We start from the raw sequence: 24,211 nt of genomic DNA on the forward strand, positions 1-24,211 counted from the left end.
TACCTTTTTGGATAGCTCTTTATATTTGAAAGCAGGGTGATTTTTTTGATAGTCCCAAAAAATGAAATTAACTCAATAAGGATGTCAAGGGAGACTAAAACCAAAAGCAAACCAAAACTGACTTATTTCAAACTGACAATTGAAGGAGGGAGAAATAGCTAATCCAAGTAACTCTAAAACTCAGTACTCTGTTCCTCAGTTTGAGGAGAAGGGACTACAAAGAAATTCTGAACTCAAAAGTTCATTTTTATTTTATTTTATTTTTTTAATTTTATTTATTTATTTATGGCTGTGTTGGGTCTTCGTTTCTGTGCGAGGGCTTTCTCTAGTTGTGGCAAGTGGGGGCCACTCTTCATGGCAGTGCGCGGGCCTCTCACTATCGCAGCCTCTCTGGCTGCGGAGCACAGGCTCCAGACGCACAGGCTCAGTAGTTGTGGCTCACGGGCCTAGTCGCTCCGCGGCATGTGGGATCTTCCCAGACCAGGGCTCGAACCCGTGTCCTCTGCATTGGCAGGCAGATTCTCAACCACTGCGCCACCAGGGAAGCCCAAAAGTTCATTTTTGTAGCAGTATGGATGTTATGCTCTGAAACTATTTAAATATATAAAAGGATGGAGCAAATGAATAAATGTTAATTTTGTTGGAAGCCAGGGTTTTCAATAGAAGAAGGGAGAGACAAATATGGATGTGGGAAGGTAAGGAAAGCCCTGTGGTGATGGATTCTAATTGGAGGTGTAAGTGTGAACTCATGATTTTGAAAATACATTGTATATACATAAGACATATGTCACATACATGTGTACATATATATTCCAACTCACATGCACTGAAGGGCTCCAGAAGCAAGGAGATAGCCCAGTAGCAATGAACACATGGACCACCTAGATCTTTATTTCTAACATTCCTAGTAAAAGAAACCAAGGCTCTTTGGAGAAATGGTTGATTCCAGAGCTGAGACAGGAAAGTGAGATAAGCCTAGAATGTCTTGTTATGCCAGAAAGCAAAAAATCATTGAAAAATGATAGGGGCATGTCAGAATGACACAGGAGTCAGCTTGAATGGGTTCCCACTGGCTGAATCTGTCATGATTTGAGCCCTCAAATAACAAAGGACAATAAAGAATTACCACTGAAAAGTTGGAATCCAAGAGTTAATACCCATAAGAGAAAAAAGACAGATCTTCCTGACAGAAGAATGCAACTGATGAATATGGAAGGAATTCTGGGATTGGAAAATCATAGTAAAAGATAGGGCAAGAATCATTGGATGCTAAATCTGGAGTGAAATTTCAATGAGCAGTATATTTCCATGGTCTTGAAATGTCTTCCATAGGTTGCTTATTAAAAGAGGGAAAACAGTAACACTCCAGTGGAGAACCAGATCCCACAGCTAGACCAAGTCTTATCATCACCAATAAGGGGCAGATGAACATCATATAATCTGGGTTTACTACCCTGAGTAGCATGAGTTATGTAGTATTTCAACTGGGAATATACAGTGTGAATCTAATGATGAGAAAACTGCAAACCCAAAAAGGGGACATTTTTAGAGGAGAGGAAATCTATGTGAAAGAACTCCAAATAATTTGTGTAGATAGTCCACCCTCAAAGAGGGGGTGCTTAATGGCCTCTTGCTGATGTGCTTTCACCTATGCTGTTTTCTCTGCTTAAAAAAATCCTTCCTCCTCTTGCCCATCAGAAATCTTCTTTCTCAGCCTTTAAACCAATATCATTTGTGTGTGTGTGTGTGTGTTTGTGTGTGTGTGATACTGAGTTGACCTGACCCCCTATTTTTCTCTCTTGGAAATTTTCATTCCATTCATCCACATAATTGTCTTTGGAGCTGCTCTGTTCTTTTATGCCCCTGACCCTCTGGTTGAATACCCCTAGGCAGGCACTTAACCCAGGTGAAGACAGCATACCCATTATTTGGGATTTTTTAAACTAGGAACTCTGCTCTTAGAACTGTAAGATGGCAAATTTAAGAAACGAATGATAAAGAGATCATAATACCAGGGGAAAAAGCTAAAGGCTTTGACTAAGATTTTGTCTGAGGAATAGAGAGGGATCCTCAAATATTCAGGGATAATAATGAGAGAATAAAATGGTTTCTGCTTACCCTCTACCAAATTCAGTTTGTTCATCAAATTAGGAACCGCAGTTTAATTAGGTTTCTGTCACTTATAACCAAAAACATGAAGCCTCAGTTTAAATCAGGGTTTCTCAACAGTGGCACTAAACAACGTTTTGGACTCTCCTGTCATGTTAATGCAAAGGAATGTGACTCTTTTCCTCCAGTCCTCTTCAGGGATATTGCCAAATATCTACCAGGGGGCTAATATCCACTGCCCCCAGTTGAGAGACAACAAATATTTGAGTCCTGCAATGCTGATCTCTGAGAATATTGTGAACAAGACAGAAATACTTACAGTTCAGAGAAGATAGGCAAAAAATTAAGTGCACACAAAAATCTTAAAATAATTCAAATTCATAATAAATTCTCTGAAAGAAACAAACAGGATACTGAAATGAGAAATAATGGGGTGAAGAGTGCTACTTTATTTAATTAATTTGTTTGAGTGCCACTTTATGTTTTTTAATAAATTTATTTTTTTAAGAAAAGAGGGGGTGCTTAATTCCCCACTCCTTGAGCGTGGGCTTCAAATAGTTACTTTCTTCCAAAGAGTACGGTATGGAGAGGGGTGAAGAGTAATTTTGTAGTAGAAAGAACTGCCAAATAATTCTTCAGACAAGTGGGACTTCCCTGGTGGTGCAGTGGTTAAGAATCAGTCTGCCGATGCAGGAGGCGCAGGTTCAATCCCTGGTCCGGGAAGATCCAACATGCCACGGAGCAACTAAGCCCATGCGCCACAACTACTGAGCCCGAGTGCTGCAACTACTAAAGCCTGAGCACCTAGAGCCCATGCTCCACAACAAGAGAAGCCACTGCAATGAGAAGCCCGTGCACTGCAACGAAGAGTAGACCCCGCTCGCCGCAACTAGAGAAGAAGGCCCACGTGCAGCGATGAAGACCCAACACAGCCATAAATAAATAAATAAATAAATAAATTTATTAAAAAAGAATTCTTCTGGCAAGTAATCAAGGTCAACATCAACAGGGATAAGTTATGTTGACAGGATGTATCCCCAGATCTAATCATGAGGATATGAGACAAATTCAATAGAAGCGACATTCAACAAAATACCTGACTAGTACTCCTCAATAGTCAAGGCCACCAGAAACCAGGAAAATCTGAGAAATTTTCATAGCCCAGAGGAGCTTAAGTAAACCTAACAACTAAATGTAGTGTGGGATCTTGGAACAGAAGAAGAACATAGGGTAAAAATGAAGGAAATTTGAATAAAGTATATATAGACTTAGTTAAATGACAGTTGTATCAATTTTAGTTCATTAATTGACAAATGTACAATACTAATGTAAGATGTTAATAGGGGAAACTGGGGTATAATATGGGAAATCTGTGCTGTATTTTCAAGTTTTCTGTAAATCTATTGGAACTATACATTATAAATCATTTGTAAGTAAAGATGAAAATTTTGCAAAAATAGCCATCTATTGTTACCATTCTTAAAGAAGGGAGGACATAATCTTATAATAAAGTGTAGTCATTTAGTCATTTAAGTTTAATAAATTAAGCTTTATGGAAAAAATTTATAACTCAGGCAATAAATATAAGTTGACATTTGCCCTTTTTATCTCCATCCTCCAAACTTTTTATTCAAGTTGATCAAAAAACTCACTTCTTGTTATTTTTAATCTCATGGGGAAATGAGGAATCACCATATCTTTATACCTATCCACTTCATAAGTTAAAGCATTAGTGTTTATATGATTATGTTTACTGCTGCTCAGCCCAGTCACGGGATTGAACCCGGGCCACGGCAGTGAAAGCCCGGAATCCTAACCACTAGGCCACCAGGGAACTTCCTTTGTTCCTTTTTGATATAACTTCTTTTCCTGGAGTTAACAATTGTCTCATTTTTTTTCATTTAATCATTTAACACTATTAAAAGTGTCTATTGCCTTTTTCCTAAATCCTCCAACAAACTGTCAAACACAACGTTTTATTTTTATCCTGGAGCTGCCATCATCCATCCTCCTCCAGTATAGTCTGGTTATTTTGTAGGCCTCCTGTACAGCTGTCATCTGAGGACATCTCTTTTATCATTGTCTTGGGAATTCCCTTTACCTCTGTCCTCTGTTGGATCTTTCTCTTTCTTCGTTACTTTGATATTATAATGAAGCACATCTCCTGAGTAAAAGTGAACATGGGATCTAAGTTTTTTGAGACTTGTCATATCTGAAAATATCTTTATCCAGCCATTATACTTGGCTGATAGATTGACAGGATATAGATTTTTTTTAACAACTTCCTTGAAGTAAAATTGACACGAGATTAAAACTAGCCATCTTCAAAGTGTACAATTTAATACATTTTGACAAATAATAACACTCATGAAACCATCACCACAGTCAAGATACAGAAGGTGTCCATAATCCCCAAAAGTTTCTTCATGATCCTTTATAACCTTTTTCCCACCCCTGGCCCATCCCTTCCCCAGGTAACTTACTGATGTGTTTTCTGTCACTATACATTAGTTTGCATTTTCTAAAGTTTTATATAAATGAAATCATACAGGTTGTGTTCTTTTTTTTTTTTTTTTGGTATGGTTTTCGCTCAGCATAATTATTGTGAGATTATCGCTGTTGTGTGTGTCAAAAATTAATTCCTTTTTATTGCCAAGTAGCAAAATGGAATCATTGTATGGATGTACCACAATTTGTTTATTCATTTACTTTTTGATGGACATTTGGGTATTTCCAGTTTTGAGCTATTATGATCATTCATATATATGTCTTTGTATGGACTTAAGCTTTCATTTTTCTTAGATAAATACCCAGGAGTGGAATGGATTGTAGGTGGTGTATATTTAGCACGTCTTATTTAACACTGTATTTAAAACTGCGTGTTCTCCAAAGTGCTTGTACCATTTTACACTCCCATCTTCGGTATATGAGAGTTCCATTTGCTGCACAGACCTTAGAGGGTTGTGGGTTGTTTGGCCATTCTAATAGATGCATAAGAACATCTTGTGATTTTAATTTGTATTTTCCTAATGACCAATGATGTTGAACATGTATTCATGTCCTTATTTGCCGTCCATGTAGCTTCTTTGTGAATTCTCTTTAGATCTTTGCCTGTTTTTTTTTTTTTTAATTACGTTGTTTAAGTTACTGAGTTTTGACGGTTCTTTATATGTCCTGGATACAAATCCTTTATCAAGTATATGATTTGCAAATATCGTTTTCCAGTCTGTGGCTTGTTTTATTCTCTTAATAGTGTCTTTCAAAGACCAGAAGTTTTAAATTTTGATTAAGTTTAGTTATCAATTTTTCCTTTAATGGGTCATACTTTTTTTTTTTTTCTTAAAATTAATTAATTAATCTATTTATTTATTTATTTATGGCTGGTTGTGTTGGGTCCTCGTTTCTGTGCAAGGGCTTTCTCTAGTTGTGGCAAGCGGGGGCCACTCTTCATCGCGGTGCGTGGGCCTCTCACTATCGCGGCCTCTCTTGTTGTGGAGCACAGGCTCCAGACGCGCAGGCTCAGTAATTGTGGCTCACGGGCCCAGTTGCTCCACAGCATGTGGGATCTTCCCAGACCAGGGCTCGAACCCGTGTCCCCTGCACTGGCAGGCAAACTCTCAACCACTGCGCCACCAGGGAAGCCTAATGGGTCATACTTTTGATGTCATATCCAAAAACTTTTTATACCTAACCTAACATCTTGAATTTTTTTTCGGGAAGTTTTTAGTTTTACCTCTTACTTTTAGGTCTGTGATCCATTTTGTTTTTGTTTTTGGTCACGCCGTGTGGCTTGTGGGATCTTAGTTCCCCGACCAGGGATTGAACCCAGGCCACAGCAGTGAAATCGCCAAGTCCTAACCACTGGACCACCAGGGAATTCCCTGTGATCCATTTTGAGTTACTTTTTGTTTATGATATAATGTATAGATCACTGTCTTTTTTTTTTTTTTTTTTGCATATGGTGATCTGCTTGTTCCAGCACCTTTTGTTGAGAAGACTATATTTTCTCCACTGAATTGCCTTTTCACACTTGTGAAAAAAATCAATTGACCATATATGTATGGCTCTATTTCTTTTGATCTGTTTATCGGTCTTTTATGTCAAAATTCCACTGCCTTGATTAGAGTAGCTTCAGCATACGTCTTGGATTCAGGAAGCTTGAGTCTTTCAACTTTGTTCTTCTCAAATTTGTTTTGGCTATTCTAGGCCCTTGCAGTTCCATATGAATTTTAGATTCAGCTTGTCAGTTTCTACCCCAAAATCTTCTGTGTTTTGATTACGTTGTGTTTTTTGGGGTTGGTTTGTTTGGCCACTCCATGTAACATGTAGAATCTTAGTTCCCCAGCCAGGGATCGAACCCCTGCCCCCTGAAGTGGAAGCACAGATTCTTAACCACTGGACCACCAGGGAAGTCCCTTGATTAGAATTGTGTTGGATCTATAAATCAACTTGGGAAGAATTGGCATTTTAACAATATTTATTCTTCTAATCCGTGAACGCAGTACATCTTTCCATTTATTTAGATCTTTCTTTAACTCTTTCAGGAACATTTAGTAGTTTTCATGGTATTGGTCTTGCACATCTTTTGCCAGATTTAGCCCCAATTATTTCATATTTTTTGATGCTATTGTAAGTGATATTTTTTTTATTTCCAGAAATTGAACTCCAAAAATTTCAATTTCTGGAGTTTTGTTGCTAGTATATAGAAATACAGCTGATTTTTCTGTACTGATATTTTGTCCTGCATCCTTGCTAAACACTTATTAGCCCAACACTTACTGTATATTCCATCAGATTTTCTACAATCGTGATGTCTGGGAATAAAGATTAGTTAAATTTACTTCTTTACAATCTGGATTCTTTTATTTCTTTATTTCTGTGCTTCTTTTTTCTTATTGCACTGGCTAGAATTTCTAGTACAATATTGAATTAAAATGGTAAAAGCAAATATATATACTCCCAGTCTTAATGGGAAAACATCCAGATTTTCATCATTAAATTTCTTTTTTTTTTTTTGGCTGCGCCACACAGCATACAGGATCCTAGTTCCCCGGCCAGGGATCGAACCCGTGCCCCCTGCAGTGGAAGCATGGAGTCTTAACCACTGGACCGCCAGGGAAGTCCCCATTAAATTTCATGCTAAGTTTAGGATTTTCCTGAATGTTCTTTATCGGATGAGGAAGTTCTCTTCTATTCCTAGTTTGCTGAGGGGTTTTTTTAAATCAGGAATAGGTCTCAGATTCTGTCAAATGCTTTTTCTGTATCTCTTGAGATAATCATATGACTTCTGTTTTTTAGTCTATTAATATGGTGAATTTATTGATTTTCAAATGTTGAATTAGCTTTGCCTTCCTGGGATAAACCCACTTGGCCATCCTATATTATTCTTTTTATATAGTGTTTGATTCAGTCTGCTAAAATTTAGTTTAAAATATTTGCATCCTATATTCATGAGTAATATTGCTCTGTAGTTTTCTTGTAATAGCTTTGTCTGGTTTTGGGATCAGAGTAATGCTGGCCTAATAGAATGAGTTGGAAACTATTTCATCCTCTTCAGTTTCCTGGAAGAGTTGGTGTAGAATCAGTAATATTTCTTACGTAGAATTCTCCAGTGAGGCCATTTGGGCTGGAGTTTTCTTTGTGTGAAGGTTTGTAACTACACATTTAGTTTCTTTACCTATTCAGGTTATTATAGTTATTTACCTGTTCAGGTAATATGTTTATATGTGAGATTTGGTTTTATGTCTTTCAAAGAATTTGTCCCTTTCCTCTAAGTTGTCAAATTTATTAACATAAAGTTGTTGGTAATATTCTTACTCTCCTCTTAATATCTGCAGAATCTGTAGTGATGCTGCCTCTCATCCCTGATACTGGAAATTTTGTCTTTTCTCTTTTTGGCTTATCTCTAATCAGTCTTATTGATCTTCTCAAAGAACTGGCTATTGCTTTCTTTTTTTTCTTCTTTTTTTTGTTTGTTTGTTTGTTTTTTAGTTAGTTGATTTTCACTTGGAGCTTCGAGTATAGCTTTTCTGATAAGAATTTTTTTCCTTTAGAAGTTTGAAGGCATTACTTTTGTTAATCTTGTCATTGAGAAACCCACTGATATCCTAATTCCCTTCTCTTTTTGTGTGATATAGTGTTTTTCTTGAAGCTTTTAGTATGGCAAAGTTCTGTAATTATTATAAGGATGTACCTTGGTATAGTTTGGGGGTTTTTTAAGTCATTAAGCTGGGCTTACGTGGTCCCTTCAGTATAGGAACTCTGTCTTTTGATCCTGGAATTCTTGTTGTTGTATTTTCTTCTTTGTTCCTATCTGTTTTCTTTCTTCAGTATCTCTATTCTTTGGATTTTGTATCTTCTGTATTTAACTTTTATCTTGTCTCTTTTATTATCTACCTATTTGTCTCATGTATACACATACACACATGCTTTTTGAAAGATTTCCTTGATTTTACTATCCATGTATTAATTTATTGTTTTGCCTCTTCTGTTTTTTAAATTCCAAGATCTGTCTTGTTCACTGATAGCATCCTATTATTATATTTCTCTGAAGAATTATTTTTTTTTGAGGTTTTCTTTTGCTCCCTGCATTACTTCTATTTCCTGCAGATTCTTTTTTTCTGAAGATTTGTTTGGGTCTTTCACATTTTTTTAATTAATTAATTTTTTTAATTTTCAAAATAATTAATTAACTAATTAATTTGGCTGCGCTGGGTCTTCATTGCGGCACATGGGCTCTTCATTGAGGTGCGCAGGCTCAATAGTTGCAACACAAGTGCTTAGTTGTAGTATGTGGGATCTTAGTTCCCCGACCAGGGATTGACCAGGGCTCGAACCCAGGCACCCTGCCTTGGGAGAGAGGAGTCTTAACCACTGGGCCACCGGGGAAGTTCCTGGTCTTTCACATTTTTAAGAGGCCTTTCACAAATGACTGGTAATCCTTGCCTGTTTATTCATATTTAATGGTTAGTTACTAAGCAGCTGATGGGACTAAATGTACCTAAATTGGGCTTGTTGACTAGTGAGATTCACTGTTGTGATTGGTGGCTTTTGAAATCTTCTCTCTGGTCTCCTGCACTTTTACTGTGATCTGTTTAGATGTGGATATCTTTCTGTTGTGCTTAACATATATTGTAGTGCTTAACATACATTGTAGTTCTATCTGTGAATTCATGTTTTTGTTATTTCTTCAAAATTTTCAGCCAGTATCTCATTCAGCTTTACCTTTTTCCATTCTCCATAGTCTCTCCTTTGAGAATTTTTTTTTATATATATAAATTTATTTATTTATTATTTATTTTTGGCTGTGTTGGGGCTTTGTTGCTGCATGCGGGCTTTCTCCAGTTGCAGCGAGCAAGGGCTACTCTTCGTTGCCGTGTGTGGGCTTCTCATTGCGGTGGATTCTCTTGTTGCGGAGCACGGGCTCTAGGCATGAGGGCTTCAGTAGTTGTGGCATGCAGGCTCAGTAGTTGTGGCTCGCGGGCTCTAGAGCACAGGCTCAGTCGTTGTGGCGCACAGGCTTAGTTGCTCTGCAGCATGTGGGATCTTCCCGGATCAGGGCTCGAACCCGTGTCCCCTGCATTGGCAGGCGGATTCTTAACCACTGCACCACCAGGGAAGTCCATCTCCTTTGAGAATTCTTATTGACATTTATTATTAGATCTTTACATTCAGTGCTCTTTTAACCTCTTAGTTTCCATGTTTCTGTTCTTCTTTGCTGTTTTGGGTTCTTTCTTAATGTTTATCTTCCATTTCCCCAATTATTTTTTAGGCATGTCTAATACATTTAGGGTTTTTTTGTGTTTTTTTTTTTTAAATTACAGCAGTTGTATTTTTCATTTACAGAAATTACATTTGGTTCTTTCTGATTGCTTTGTATTCTCTGTTCATTTTTCAATAACATTTTTTATTTCTTCTTAGTTCTTGTATGGTTATTTTATATTCTGTCTCTGGCAATTCCAGTGCCTAACTATTTGGGATATCTAATCTATTTCTGCTGACACTTGCGGTGGACCACTTATTGTGTGTTTGATATTTGATTGTGTACTGATATTTGATAAAAATCTGTGGAAATGCTGAAAGGCCCGAATTGTAGGTGATTATTTCTGAAATGATTTAGGATTGCTTTTGCTCGGTGTCAGGGGGCACTGGTATCCTAGAACCACTTTAATTTCTTTTTTTTTTTTTTTTTTTAAATTTTATTTATTTATTTATTTATTTATGGCTGTGTTGGGTCTTCGTTTCTGTGCGAGGGCTTTCTCTAGTTGTGGCAAGCGGGGGCCACTCTTCATCGCGGTGCGCGGGCCTCTCACTATCGCGGCCTCTCTTGTTGCGGAGCACAGGCTCCAGACGCGCAGGCTCAGCAATTGTGGCTCACGGGGCCAGTTGCTCCACGGCATGTGGGATCTTCCCAGACCAGGGCTTGAACCCGTGTCCCCTGCATTGACAGGCAGATTCTCAACCACTGCGCCACCAGGGAAGCCCCACTTTAATTTCTTGACATGGGAATTTTCTGACCATCTAGGGTAGGATAAGTTATAACCTCAGGTCTTTGGTTGCAAAATCCCAGAGAAGCCTCTCCACCCAGAGCATGGACAAAAAGGCTCCTTTGTAGGTCCCTGAGCTGTGCAGCTTGTGGGATCTCAATTGCCCAACCAGGGATTGAACCCGGGCCACCACAGTGAAAGCCTGGAATCCTAACACTTAGGCCACCAGGGAACTCCCTACATGTACTCAGTTTTTTTCCCACCCATTTTACAACTTATATTGAAGTTGCAGCCCCCTCAGGGGTTTTGGTCTGATATAGAGAGCATTTCTCTAGAACATTAGTCCTTAAAGATGCTTTGGAAAACACTGCATACTATATATACCTCTTAAATTATTGTAATGTTCACAAGCATCTTAAGGGCTCGAAGAGGGCTTTGAAGTAAGGAAAATTTCCCAAATGTATTTGACCATAATACTTTTTTTAAAATGTTAACAGCCTATACTTATTGAAACCAAAATGTTTGTAATCATTGGGTCCCTGAAATTTTAAGTTTACGTTCTCTAACAAGTTGAGTCAGAATAAGATATTCTGTGTTGACACTTCAGGGTCAGTAAATAAGTTAGCTGCTAACCAAGCTGACTATAAAGTGGACGACAAACTTATATGAAAACTCTGGATGTTAAAGATCATCTCTGTATGGAGTTAAGGTGTATGAATTTATTAGAATTTAGAATTCTAGCCAGTGTTTACTAAATGTATATTCCAGGCATTGTGATAAGTATTTCATAGTGTCTTTATGTTGCCCTCAGGAAAAAAATATATCAAACTTTAACCTAGCCTTCAAGGGCCCTGGTGGTCTGGCCGCTGCATCCTCCTCCAGCCTCATCTCCCACACCTCTCACACTGGACACCAGCCACATTGGCTTTCAATGCACCAAGTATGTTCCAGCCCCAAAGCCTTTGTCTTGCCCTTTCCTTCCAGCACCAGATATTCAAGTGGCTGCCTTTTTTGTCCTCAGGGTCTTTCCTCACCACTGAATCTCAGTTGACTACACTTGCCTTGTTACTCTATTATCACATGATCTTGCTTGGATTTCTCCCACCAGTAGACTATAACCTTATGAGAACCATTGATCGCTCTTAACCTGTCTTACTGTGAGACACACAAATGCTCAATAAATTGTTGTTGAATGTTGAATGAATAAGAGAAAGAAACTCATCACTTGCCCAAGTTCACGGCTAATAAATGACAAAGCTGAGTCTCAAACCTGGGTCTGTCAGAATTCTGTGTTGCTAGTACCATACTTTATCTAAACAAGGATTATCCTATTCCCTGCCACCTTACCAGTTCAAAATATTGTTAGACTTTTCCTTTTGAATTGCCTTCAGAGTCTTTATTCTTTTGAAATCTCCTGGTGGTAGCAGGTTTTGATTCTTTGAAGATACATGTAATTTATAGAAATAACTAAAAGCTATTCAGAACCAAATCTGCTAAGTAATCAGGCTGGGGAAACCAATAGTAGGGGAGGGATGAATATTCTAAAGTGACCTCAGTTGGCTTTTCTTTTTTAAATTGGGTCTAAAAGAGAGTTCTGAAAGAAGAATAGTAAAAAAAAAAGTTAGAAGTTGTGGCAATATTAGTAGAACATTTGTAGAGCCTCCCAAGGGGACTTCTTAGAAGACAGTATTCATTTGAGTATATAATATTTCCATGTGTGGATTAAGAAACTAGTTTTATTGCTTTCATAGTTACACCGGATACAAGTGAAAATCAGTTCCCCATCTCAAAGCAAACTTTTAATACAAGCATATCTGAAAATGACAGTTTATTCAATAAAACTAAGATATGCATTTGGATGGTTTTATCTTGTCAAACTTTGGACAACAGATTTCAGCTTTGTTATTGGTCATGTTAAGATGTTAAACTAGCCAGAGAAGAAATTGTGCATAAGGTGGAAGATGATACCAAAAAAATTATAACTGAAGCAAAAGAATAAGATAGGTACCAAACTCTAAAGATTTTTTGGTTGATAGTTTTCACTCTACTTGTAACTCACTGTATGTTTAGTGATGGTTTGATTTTTTTTCATTTCAAATATTCCATTTCTTTTTTTCTCTTTGTTTTTTCCTGCTTTCTTTTAACTTTCTTCTCACTGAACTTGAAGTTTTGGAATTGATTTCAGGAAAAGTTGGAGTGGTGGTAGGTATTAGTTTGGGGTTTTTTTGGTGGCTTGAGTGAGGGAACATTTTTGGAGGAACATATGAGTAGCATTTGCTGAACCTGATATATAGTATCTTTGTGCTTTTTCTTTTGAAAAGGAAATAGTGTTTAGCTGGAGATGATTGGGTTTTTTTCTAATTATGTATGTTAAAAAAATGAAATAGTGTTACATGTAGAAATGCTGTCTTCTATAATTTTTGAAATAGGTATTTGTTATGTGTATTTCACCACAGTTGTTTTAAAAAAAGAAATCATCTGATCTAATCGCATTTTATAGAGAAGTGATATATCTAGTTTATGGCAAAACTTGAATTACCTGATGATCTTCCGATTCCCATTTAGTGTTTTTTCCATCATTATTGTTACTCCTTTTAGCTAACGTGGTAGCTAATAGATTTATGCCTCATGGAAGTGGAGGGCTCCACTTGACACAAACATTTAGCTTTTCATTATAAAATAAAATTATCAATTCTCAGGGCTAGATTTTCATTTTTCAAATCTCATTTATCACAATTTGAACTAAGGTCTTTTAGGTAGTGTACATGAGTGCTGTGTCATGTGTTACTGATTTCTTCTACTTTTAAGACTGAACATTCTTCACGATCCGAAAGGAAAAGAAGAGACTCTTTCGGGATGTTTGACGGTTATGATAGCTGCAGTGAGGACACGAGTAGCAGCTCCAGCTCTGAGGAGAGTGAAGAGGAAGTTGCTCCTTTACCTTCTAATCTGCCAATTATCAAAAACAATGGCCAAGTGTACACATACCCAGATGGTAAATCTGGCATGGGTGAGTATGGAGTATATACTTCAGCTCAGGTGAACAGCCTTCACCTGTTACACACCTTTATATTTGAGGGTATGTTTTGATTCCATTTCTCCTATCATTTCCCTTAGAATTTTTAAAGAACAGTTTGAAGAAACACAGTCTGAAACTTATAGTTCTAGATAAGATCACTGGGTTTGTGTTAGATCTCTTTATTTTGCAGACCTACCACCTGCTGGTAGAAAACAAGTAGAAAAAAATGAAAACAAAAGGCAGCTGAGAAACTTAATGGGACTTAAATTCCATAATTAAATAATAAATCCCTATGTAATTGGAAGTGTGTAAGATAATAGACTTACAGAGTTGAAAGAGACTTTCAAGGTTAAGTCTCCCTTCTCTTTAACAATTCCTTATAAGTTTTCTGTTTTAACACTTTGGCGATAGGGTATCTCTAATTACCAGAATATCGTTTATATTGAACCAAAATTATCCTTGCTCTAACTTTTGTCTTTTGGTCTTAATTTTGATTTTTAAAGGTACACAGAATGATTCTAATCCCTGTTACAAAGACATCTCTTCCCATCACACTACAACACTTATTTCTAGTGTGTCTCTAGGACACACTAAGTAAACCTAATTGTTTCAGTCATTTCTCATAGCAGCAGTAATTTAATTCATCAGTATCCTGCTCACTTTCTTCTGGGAATACTTCAGATTATGTGGTAGTAGGGTGACAACTTGTCCTGATTTGCCTGAGACTGTCCTGGTTTTAGGATTGAATGTCCCACATCCTGGAAAAGGACCTCAGGCAAATAGTTGGTCACCCTGTGTGATTAGGACAGAAGGTAGTTCAGCTTTTATCTCCTTTTTTTAGGACACTGTGTTTCCATTCAGGCCACCAAAATTGCTTTAACTTTTTTAAAACTAATACTGAATTTGCAACTAACTGAAACCACATGAACTAGACCAATTTAAATCAATCTTGCGCTTTTGCTGTTGATTTTTTAAACCCAAGGTGTTAAGACTTTAAAACTCTCCATGTAACCTTTTTCTTACTAAATTTTGGTCTTAGAAATATTTTATTCCTAATTCTTTCATCTAATGTTGAATGCAGTGTCATCTGATCGTCATTTGCAGATTTGATAATAATGCCCTGTAAGTCATATTCTAGTCTTTTTTTTTTTTTTTTTTAATTAGTTTCCTTTGGCCTTTAATGACATTGGTGCTTTTTTTCTTTTTTTTTTTGCCTGTGTTGGGTCTTTGCTGCTGCGCGTGGGCTTTTCTCTAGTTGTGGCGAGCAGGGGCTACTCTTCGTTGTGGTGCATGGGCTTCTCATTGGGTGGCTTCTCTTTGTGGAGCACGGGCTCTAGGCACGGGGGCTTCAGTAGTTGTGGCACTCGGGCTCAGTAGTTGTGGTTCGCGGGCTCTAGAGCACAGGCTCAGTAGTTGTGGCGCACGGGTTTAGTTGCTCCGCGGCAAGTGGGATCTTCCCGGACCAGGGCTTGAACCCATGTCCCCTGCATTGACAGGTGAATTCTTAACCACTGCACTACCAGGGAAGCCCTATATTCTAGTCTTTTGATTAAAACGTTGAGCATCTAAGGGCCTGGTACAGAGTCCTGCAGATCATATCAAAGAACTTAACTTCACTTATCATGACTCACTAGGTGTGGTCATCCAACCAGTTAAAACCTACCTAGGTGTTTTCTACTTCAGCTTGAATTTCTCAATCCTTACTGACAAAGCTACATGAGAGATTTTATCAAATGTGTTAACTCCTGTTAATATACATCTTGTCGTGGTTTAGTTATGATATACCAGTCTGGTAATCTTATCACAAAAGGGAGCTTTATATGTGCCAGACTCTGTTTTACAGATACAAATAGGAACAATATAGAATAAACTCCCTGGTGGAGCTTACATCCTGGTCATGGGAATTCTAGTTTGACATGTTCAGTTCTTGGCAAAGATATACTGTCCCCTTGGGATCGCTTTGTTTTTTTTTACCTAGATGATCCACAAACCTTTTAAATAATCTGTTCTAGAATTTTTACAACAGAAAATCATTCAGGCTTTTTTTCCCTTAGACACCCTTTGTTTATCTCTTATCCTCGGCTTCTTACATTTTTTCCATGATTTCTCATAATTTGTTATGAGAACTTACTGGTTAAAGTGTAAGTTCCTCCAGTTATAACTGGTTAGATGGAGATTTGAACCCACTCAAGCAGTTGTTTGCTATGTTATCTTTTTTCCCCCAACTTTACTGAGGAATAATTGACAAATATAATTGTATATGTTTAAATGTATAAATGTCTATAAATGTGGTGATTTGATATACATGGATACGGTGGAATGATTACCAAGATCAAGATAATTAACACATCTGTCACCTCACAAAGTTAACTGAGTGTGTGTGTGTGTGTGTGTGCGTGCGGTGTGAGCACAAGATCCACTCTCAGCAACTTCCAAGTATACAGTACAGTAGTGTTATTAACTATAGTCACCATGCTGCACATTAGATCCTCACAACTTACTCTTTTTATAACTGAAAATTTGTACCCCTGGCAACCACCATTCTATGAAATGGGCTTTTTTTTTTTAAGATTCCACATATAAGTGATACCATACACTATTTGTCTTTCTCTTTCTGGCTTATTTCACTTAGCATAATCCCCTCCAGTTTCGTCCATGTTGTCAGAAATGACAATATTTCCTTCTTTTTATGGCTGAATAATACTCAATTATAATGAATAATATTCCAATTTAATGAATAATATTCCATATATATGGATACCATATCTATCTGTGTATCTATCTATCTATCTATATATATACCACATTTTTTTTTTTTATCCACTCATCCATCAAAAGACATTTAGTGTGTTTCCATAACTTGGCTATTGTGAATAATGCTACAATGAACATGGGGGGGGCAGATATCTCTTTGAGATACTGAGTTGCAGTCAACTAATTTTTGATAAGGGCAACAAGAACACACAATGGGGAAAGGACAGTCTTTTCAGTAAATGGTGTTGAGAAATTTGATATCCACATGCAAAAGAAAAACTGGACCCCTATCTTATACCACTCACAAAAATTAACTTGAAAATGGATTAAAGACTTAAATGTAAGACCTGAAACTGTAAAACTCCTAGAAGAAAACGTAAGAAAGAAGCTCCTTGACGTTGGTCCTAGCAGTGGTTTCTTGGATAAGACACCAAAAGCACAGGCAACAAAAGCTAAAATAAGCAGTGAGGTTACATTAAACTAAAGAGGTTCTGCTCAGCAAAGGAAACAGTAAATTGAAAAGGTAACCTACAGAGTGGGAGAAAATATTTGTAAACCATATATTTGATAAGGGGTGAATATCCAAAATATATAAAGGACTCATACAACTCAATAGCCAAAAAAGCAAATAATCCAATTTAAAAATGGACGAAGGACCTGAATAGACATTTTTCCAAAGAAGACATGCAAATGGCCAATAGATACATGAAAATGTGCTCAACATCACTAATCATCAGGGAAATGAAGATCAAAACCACAATGAGATATCACCTCATACCTGTTAGGATGGCTAGTATCAAAAAGACAAGAGATAACAAATGTTGAGGAGGATGTGGAGAGAGGGAAGTCTTATAAACTCTTGGTGGTAATGTAAATTGGTAAAGCCATTATTGAAAACAGTATGGTGATTCCTCAAAAATTTTAAAATAGAACTATTGTGTAATTCAGCAATCCCACAACCTATGTATCTTTTTTGAGCTTCACTTCTTATTACCCTGTTCTTCTAATTCTGCCTTTCAAATTATTGTCCATTATGCTAATTTACAAAAGAGACCCAATAGTGGTTAGAGTTTTGTTGCCCTCTATTATCAGTTAATAGTGCACGTACCTCAAGCTTTGAACCTATCCTGTTTCTCTCGTCTCCTGAATATAACTTGAGAGAATCCTCATATTGCCTTTAGCATTTTTCTGAGTTGGCCATTTTTATGTTTCAGTCTTTACAGTATTTTAAAGACCTGTGGTGCACTTTGTATTAATCTTCAGTTGTGTTGCACTTTTTTTTATCTTTTGTTTATAATCCTTTCAAACATCAGAGCTTATAATGTCTGGCACAAGGTGAGCACTAAGGAAATGTTAGTTGAATCTAACTTATATTTGTTTGTGTGTCTTTTGACCCTTTTTAAAGCCTTTTCAGACCTTAAGCTATTGTCAGACCTTCTGGAGCCTGTAGCTGTGGTATCATTCCAGTCTTTCCCCTAGCTTTTATTAGGTTTTTATATCATTTATGTAACAGATAGAAGAAATTTTCTATCTGCTTTAAAGAAATTTTTAAAATTAAAACCTTTAGATAATTGAAGAAATTATTAAACTGTTAGATGAAAGTTGGTTTTATTATATGATCATAACACCATTGTTCTTGTTAATTAGCTACCTGTGAAATGTGTGGGATGGTTGGTGTGCGAGATGCTTTTTACTCTAAAACAAAGCGTTTCTGCAGTGTTTCATGTTCAAGAAGTTACTCGTCAAACTCCAAGAAGGCAAGCATTTTGGCCAGACTTCAGGTAACGGTACAGAAACCTTCTTATTCTTTATATCTGTTATTTCTATGGCTTTCACTGTTTATCTGTCATTTGATTGTGATTCGCTGCACTCCACCTTTGCCCAATTGGCCAGTTATCATTTTATACCCCACATTTTTAAGAAATATGTTCATTCTATAAAATTGAGTAACTGTTATAAATAGAGAAGGCATACTATCCAAAATAAACTATGAATTGTTTGTGTCTTTTTTCTAAATAAGTATAAATGTAATAAACATCTTTTTATATACATGAATTGAAGCCATTTTTCCCCCTGGTTTTCTTTGGAGTTAACATCAAAGTAGAAACTTTCAGTGCTGGGAGGGGGAATGATTTACCCTTTGGTTTTATTTTTCCATCATCTTTGGTTTGTATTTTTGATTGCAACCCATTTGATACCTTGACCAAGTGTATTTGGTTAATCCAACTAACTTTTTGGAAAAATTCATAATACAAAAAGAAAATCATCTTTCTGTAAATGTACGTCAGTGCCTACAAAATGACTGGAGATTTGACCATTTGACTAAGTTATTACTATTGTAGCATATAAACAACTTTTTAAAGGCATCACATAACTGATTTTTGTAATATATTTTATTTGAATGATCACATTTTTCATATTCTTCTTTACCTTATTGTGATCATTGCATAGCACTGAAAGGATTATTTAAATTCCCCAGATTAAGGAAATACATCACTTAGATGTATTTCTATATTTCAGATAGACAGTACCTAAAGATCCTGAACAATGGTCTGTACCCAAATGGATGGCAGTTTGTCACACTGAATTTGGCCCATGATCATTTTGTCATTGATCTTTTGCGTTAGCGCTAAAGGTATAAACCTCAGTCACTTGCTCTTTAAACATTAAATTATCTTTTCTTATATGAATAGCAATGCTTGGCAACCTGCATGAGTGAATAACCACTGGTTTTATCTAGTACAAGAAGGAATGAATTATCCACCACAGCCTATATTTTAACATCTTATGGGATATAATTTTTTATTAACATATTAATTTGCATATTGCTATTTTAGTCTGTGCCAGCTCTGCTACCCATATTAGGTATCTACATTGTAGCAGAACTCCAGAAAACATTTCTCATGTTAAAATTCCTTGTATGTTTCCTCTGCTTTAATAATTTTCTAAACCCTCGATGTTTACTTAAGCAGAATGAGTAGTATGCAGTCAAGTTAGTTTTCAGATTTGGGGGTGGGGGGATGAGAAAGAATCCTATTTACTTAACTCTTCTTGTTTTAGGGTAAGCCTCCAACAAAGAAAGCAAAAGTTCTTCAGAAACAACCTTTAGTTGCTAAACTAGCTGCATATGCTCAGTATCAAGCTACCTTGCAAAATCAAGCAAAGACTAAATCAGGTAATATGGGTGAATGTAGTGGAGGTGAAATATTTGGTACTGATTCATCTAGTTTTAATTAATAACATTTTAATTTTGGATTCTGTTAACTAAGGTATTTCTCTACTGTATTTGCACATTGTGACACTGGGCTTCCTGATAGAGGTTTTGGTTTCAGTAAATTATTCTAGAATAGAATAGTGTTCACAAGTTATGGTGCTATTAGGTGGTGGATACTGGATAGAAATCTCATTGAAGTGCACGGGTAACAGCTGCGTGGGAATAAAGCACAAGAGCAGCCAGAACAGCATTTGTTATCCTGAAGGTATCTGCTCTCCGCTGTTCTTTGTTTCTTATAACTGGAGAGCTCTTGCCTCACTTCCCAAGAAGCATATGTTGTGTATAGAAGAGTTAAACTGCTATTTGTTTGCAAATATGATATATGCTAAAGTTCATGTTTATTTAGAGAAGTTCTGTCTTTATAGAAAAAAACTTTCTTTAGAGGTGATAAATTTGTGTCATTTCACATTTTAAAATAATAGCCTTCTTACAAATTTTAGAACTGTAATATATCTAAATTTATTTTATTTCAGTAGCAGTCTCCATGGAAGGTTTCAGCTGGGGTAACTACATCAATAGCAATAGCTTTATAGCAGCTCCAGTTACCTGCTTTAAACATGTGAGTATGGAATTTCTCAGTTTATATTGAAATGCTTAGTCATTGTTTAAATCTGAAGGCACAATAGCATTTAAGCATCTTATCCTTAGAAGGTTTTTATTTTATACGTTGTAATGGAAATGTTTCTTTTTTTATTAATTATAGTACTATGAATAATTACATAACTTCTCTAAGTTTTATAAGTAAAAGGTTCCTATAAAGACATTGCAAGTTGAAATTGTTTTAAATGGGGAAAGGCACTAGTCTCGTCCAATTTTCATATTAAGTTGAACCATATAAAATTGCTGGTTTTGTGTATCAAAAATAGTTATATATTGGCAGTCATATGGTTCAACCTCATAGAAACCATCCATCGTATATGTTACCTAAATTTTTGTGATTTGACCTAATAATTGAGAAAAGGAAAGATCTTCTAGTTTTGTTTTGTCTCAAATGTAAAACCACAAAAACAAAGAAGGAACTATTAGTAATACAGTATCGTGGGCTGAAATGATCTTTTGCGAGATGTTCTTTTTAACAAGTAGTGTCACAGAACATCTGAAGTAATTGAGAGTTATGTTTAAAATGTATCTAATGATAAATTCTTTCCTTTTGATTTCATTCCTTTTGATTCAGTTATCTGTGATTAATTCTCTTCAATACTTTTTTTAACCTCACTGTAAGTTTAATTTATATTTAAAGATTCTATCTGCTACTGATCATGTATACGAAGGAAAGAGAATTTAGAAAGTTAATGAGTGAAATTTTGCGTACACTTAACATATTGTTAACTTAGAGCTTTACTGTTAAATAATAGCATGTGAACAAAACTGAGCTTGAGTTCTTGCTGTGGAAATCCAAATGAATTTTAATTCATTCATGTCCAATAAAGGATGTTGATCAAGGCCAAACATATTAATTCAGTGGTAGAAATATGAATTAAAGCCAAATTCATTCATTTGCTAAGTTTTCTTTCTTAAAAGTACAGGTGTTAAGCCCTTAGTCGGTGGCATGCTGACCATCTGAATCAGCCTAAGTGGAATCTTAGATACTTTACCTTAGTATACAGTAGCTGATATATTTTATTGTAGTGTTGATAGTAGTGTCACGTTTATGAGATATATTAAATATATGGCAACAGCAGCTTTCATGAGAACTACAAAGCAAGTCTTTAACTCTCCTCTCTTGAGATAGTTCTTTTTGGTACTAGGAAGATAAGAATTAGCTTAAGTTCTCAGTTATAATAACTCTTTCATCCCAGATTCCTGGAACATTTGTCTGTTGTCTCCTTCTGAGTATCCTTTATCTCTTTTCCTATCTTTATTTTAATATTTTGTTTTTTTAGGTTTTAGTATCATAAACCATGTTCACCTATTTTATATAAGTAGTCAGGATATTTTTAAAAGTAACATTTCAAAGTCCCAAAAGTATAATATTTTATTTCATGTCCATATCTTTGAATAGTAATACTATGTTAAAGTTCTTTGCAAGAAAATCTCTATTATAATGAAATTGATTTTTTTCGACTTTGCTTTTTTAAGATTAAAGTGTTCTATCATATAGAATAGAGCAGCTAGCCTTAGCTGTATGATTAGTAATGATACTGTGGGACCTCCTGTTTCTCATTCAGAAGCAAGGTATCTGTCACCCAGTGCCTTCCTGCTCCACTCATCTTCCTTTGCTGCCTTTTCCTTACCAAATAGGAAACATTTTATACTGGTAATGTCTTAGTATATTTTAGTACAAAATGAGTTTGCTTTGTTGCCTTAACCAGCATTTTTATTTGAAGTCATTTGGTTTAGGAGGTCAGACTTTGTGCTGTACTTGATTTTTGTCCTTTAGAGTTGACTCTTCATGGTTTTCCCCCTTAGATGGTTTTTGGGGTCTCCAAGGAGAATTACTGGCTTTAGCTTTAGAAAACCTATTGCCAAGAGCAGCTGCAAGCACAACGTCCTGCCTTGAATCATCAGTCTTCTAATCTTCTAACACTTGATGCCTGCTTTAACACTGGTTCATCTGTGGGGCCTCTTCCTCCACACTCTACACCTGCATTGTCTCCAACTTGAGCGCAGGTTGGGAGCCTTTCCCTGCTCCTAGGGGATTCTTTTTTCAAACATAATTTTTTAACACATTCAATCTGTGGGAATTCCCTAGCAGTCCAGTGGTTAGGACTCAACGCTTTCACTGCTGGGACCCAGGTTCCATCCCTGATTGGGGAACTTAGATTGCGTGGCACCGGCACCGCCAAAAAGAAAAAAAGATTCAATGTGTACATGTAAACAGAGCTGTTCTGGTTGAACCAGGATTTGGGGGTGGGGGTGGTGTCACAGCTTTGACTGCCTTGCTTCTTTAAGGTAACTCAACCTCTTCTGCAGTAGGGACCCCAGGTAAATATATTTTCCAGCACTTAAAAATGATAGTGATTAGTTCTTAAACCATAGAATTTCAGTAGAATTCCTCTTTTCCATGGTCTGTCTTTAAATTTCTGGGAAGTTTCTGCAAAGTATATCATAGGACAATATTCTCTTTGAATATTGCTGTAATTGTGCATAATGGTTTATACTGAATCACTCAATTACAACAGTGTTTGACATTTTTTATAATTATCAGTGTAAATGGAGCCCAGTTGTCATTAAATATATCTACTTAGAAACCTGTGTATTATGATTGCTATATATCTGATGCAACTTTCATTTCATCTAGGTGGTAGTTTTCAGACCTTTTTTTTTAAAACATTACAATTCCGCCTTTCCTTATTAAACATAGCTAGCATAAGGGGAAGTTATACTGATTGGTCTGGCAAGAGTAGGGTGGTATGGCTAGAGCCTTGGCCCCTGACCCTTGGCTTTCCCTTCTTTGACAGTCTCTGAGGTTGGAAACCACTGAATTAGGTTAATACCATTTTTTAAAAATTTTTTATTGGAGTATAGTTTATTTACAGTCTTGTGTTGGTTTCAGGTGTTAGGTAATATCATTTTTAATTAATCCTAAATCATATGGTCACAAAGCTGTAAGTTATCTTAAAAATCATCTAGCTCATCTACTCCATCTCTTATTATAAATGAAGAAACTCTTGCTACATTTTTCAGTAGCTGGATTGAAATTTTCAACTTTGGGCTTTAACCTGCTTTTTCTCATGCAGTTTTTCTTATTTGTTCGGTTTTTAACATAGTTTTGAATTAAGCCCCTATAGGAAAACCCTCCTGTGCTCCCCCTTTACCTACACAACTCTACCACACAGTGCTGCTGATACCAGATGTGTGGGTTTCCGCACATCAAACATTTCTCTGACACCAGCTTGGGTGTCCTACAGTTTAGTTCAATTCTGACACTGTCTGTCTGGAGTTAGCATCAGATCCCACACTTACGGACTCAGTCCCACAAGACTGCCCCCACTTCAGACACCAGTTGCAAATCCCACATTGTCACCTCTACTTCTGACAGATAGCTGTAAATCAGAGTTCCCATGCCCCTTCCTTGGGTTTGATAATTTGCTAGAATGGCTCACAGAATTCAGGGAAACACTTAGGTTTACTGTTTCATTATTAAGGATATAATAAAAGAGATAATAGTCAGATGAAGAGATGTGTAGGGCAAGGTATATGAGAAGGGGCACAGAGTTTCCATGCCCTCCGAGGTGCACCACTCTCCTAGCACCTTTACTTATCCACCAACCTAGAAGCTCTCCAAATCCTGTGTATTGGGATTTTTATGGAGGCTTCATCACATAGGCATAATGGGTCATTAACTCAGTCTCTAACCCCTCTCCCTTTCCTGGAGGATGGGTGATGGGGCTGAAAGTTCCAAGCTTCTAATCATAGTTTTGGTTTTTTTTAATAAATTTATTTATTTTATTTATTTTTATTTTTGGCTGCATTGTGTCTTTGTTGCTGTGCGCAGGCTTTCTCTAGTTGTGGCGAGTGGGGGCTACTCTTGGTTGCGGTGAGCGGGCTTCTCACTGCAGTGGCTTCTCTTGTTGCGGAGCGCGGGCTTCAGTAGTTGTGGCTCGCGGGCTCTAGAGCGCAGGCTCA

The 24,211-nt window shown here is 36.6% G+C and overlaps 1 protein-coding gene across 22 annotated transcripts in view; it reads left to right on the forward strand.

The window, feature by feature from the left end:
- The window catches only part of MBTD1 (mbt domain containing 1), a 70,302-nt gene that overhangs the window by 15,496 nt on the left and 30,595 nt on the right, over positions 1-24,211 (forward strand). For 7 of the 22 annotated variants that reach the window (XM_082372573.1, XM_082372574.1, XM_082372592.1 and 4 more), the window contains 4 exons: positions 13,404-13,605; positions 18,016-18,155; positions 19,429-19,543; positions 20,116-20,201. In XM_082372573.1, coding sequence (XP_082228699.1) covers positions 13,452-13,605; positions 18,016-18,155; positions 19,429-19,543; positions 20,116-20,201 — 495 coding nt within the window. In that variant the 5' untranslated portion in view covers positions 13,404-13,451. The other 15 variants (XM_082372589.1, XM_082372588.1, XM_082372582.1 and 12 more) reach the window with 12 other exon arrangements.

This window comes from Balaenoptera borealis, assembly GCF_965194805.1.
Source record: "Balaenoptera borealis genome assembly, chromosome: 20".
NCBI lineage: Eukaryota > Metazoa > Chordata > Mammalia > Artiodactyla > Balaenopteridae > Balaenoptera > Balaenoptera borealis.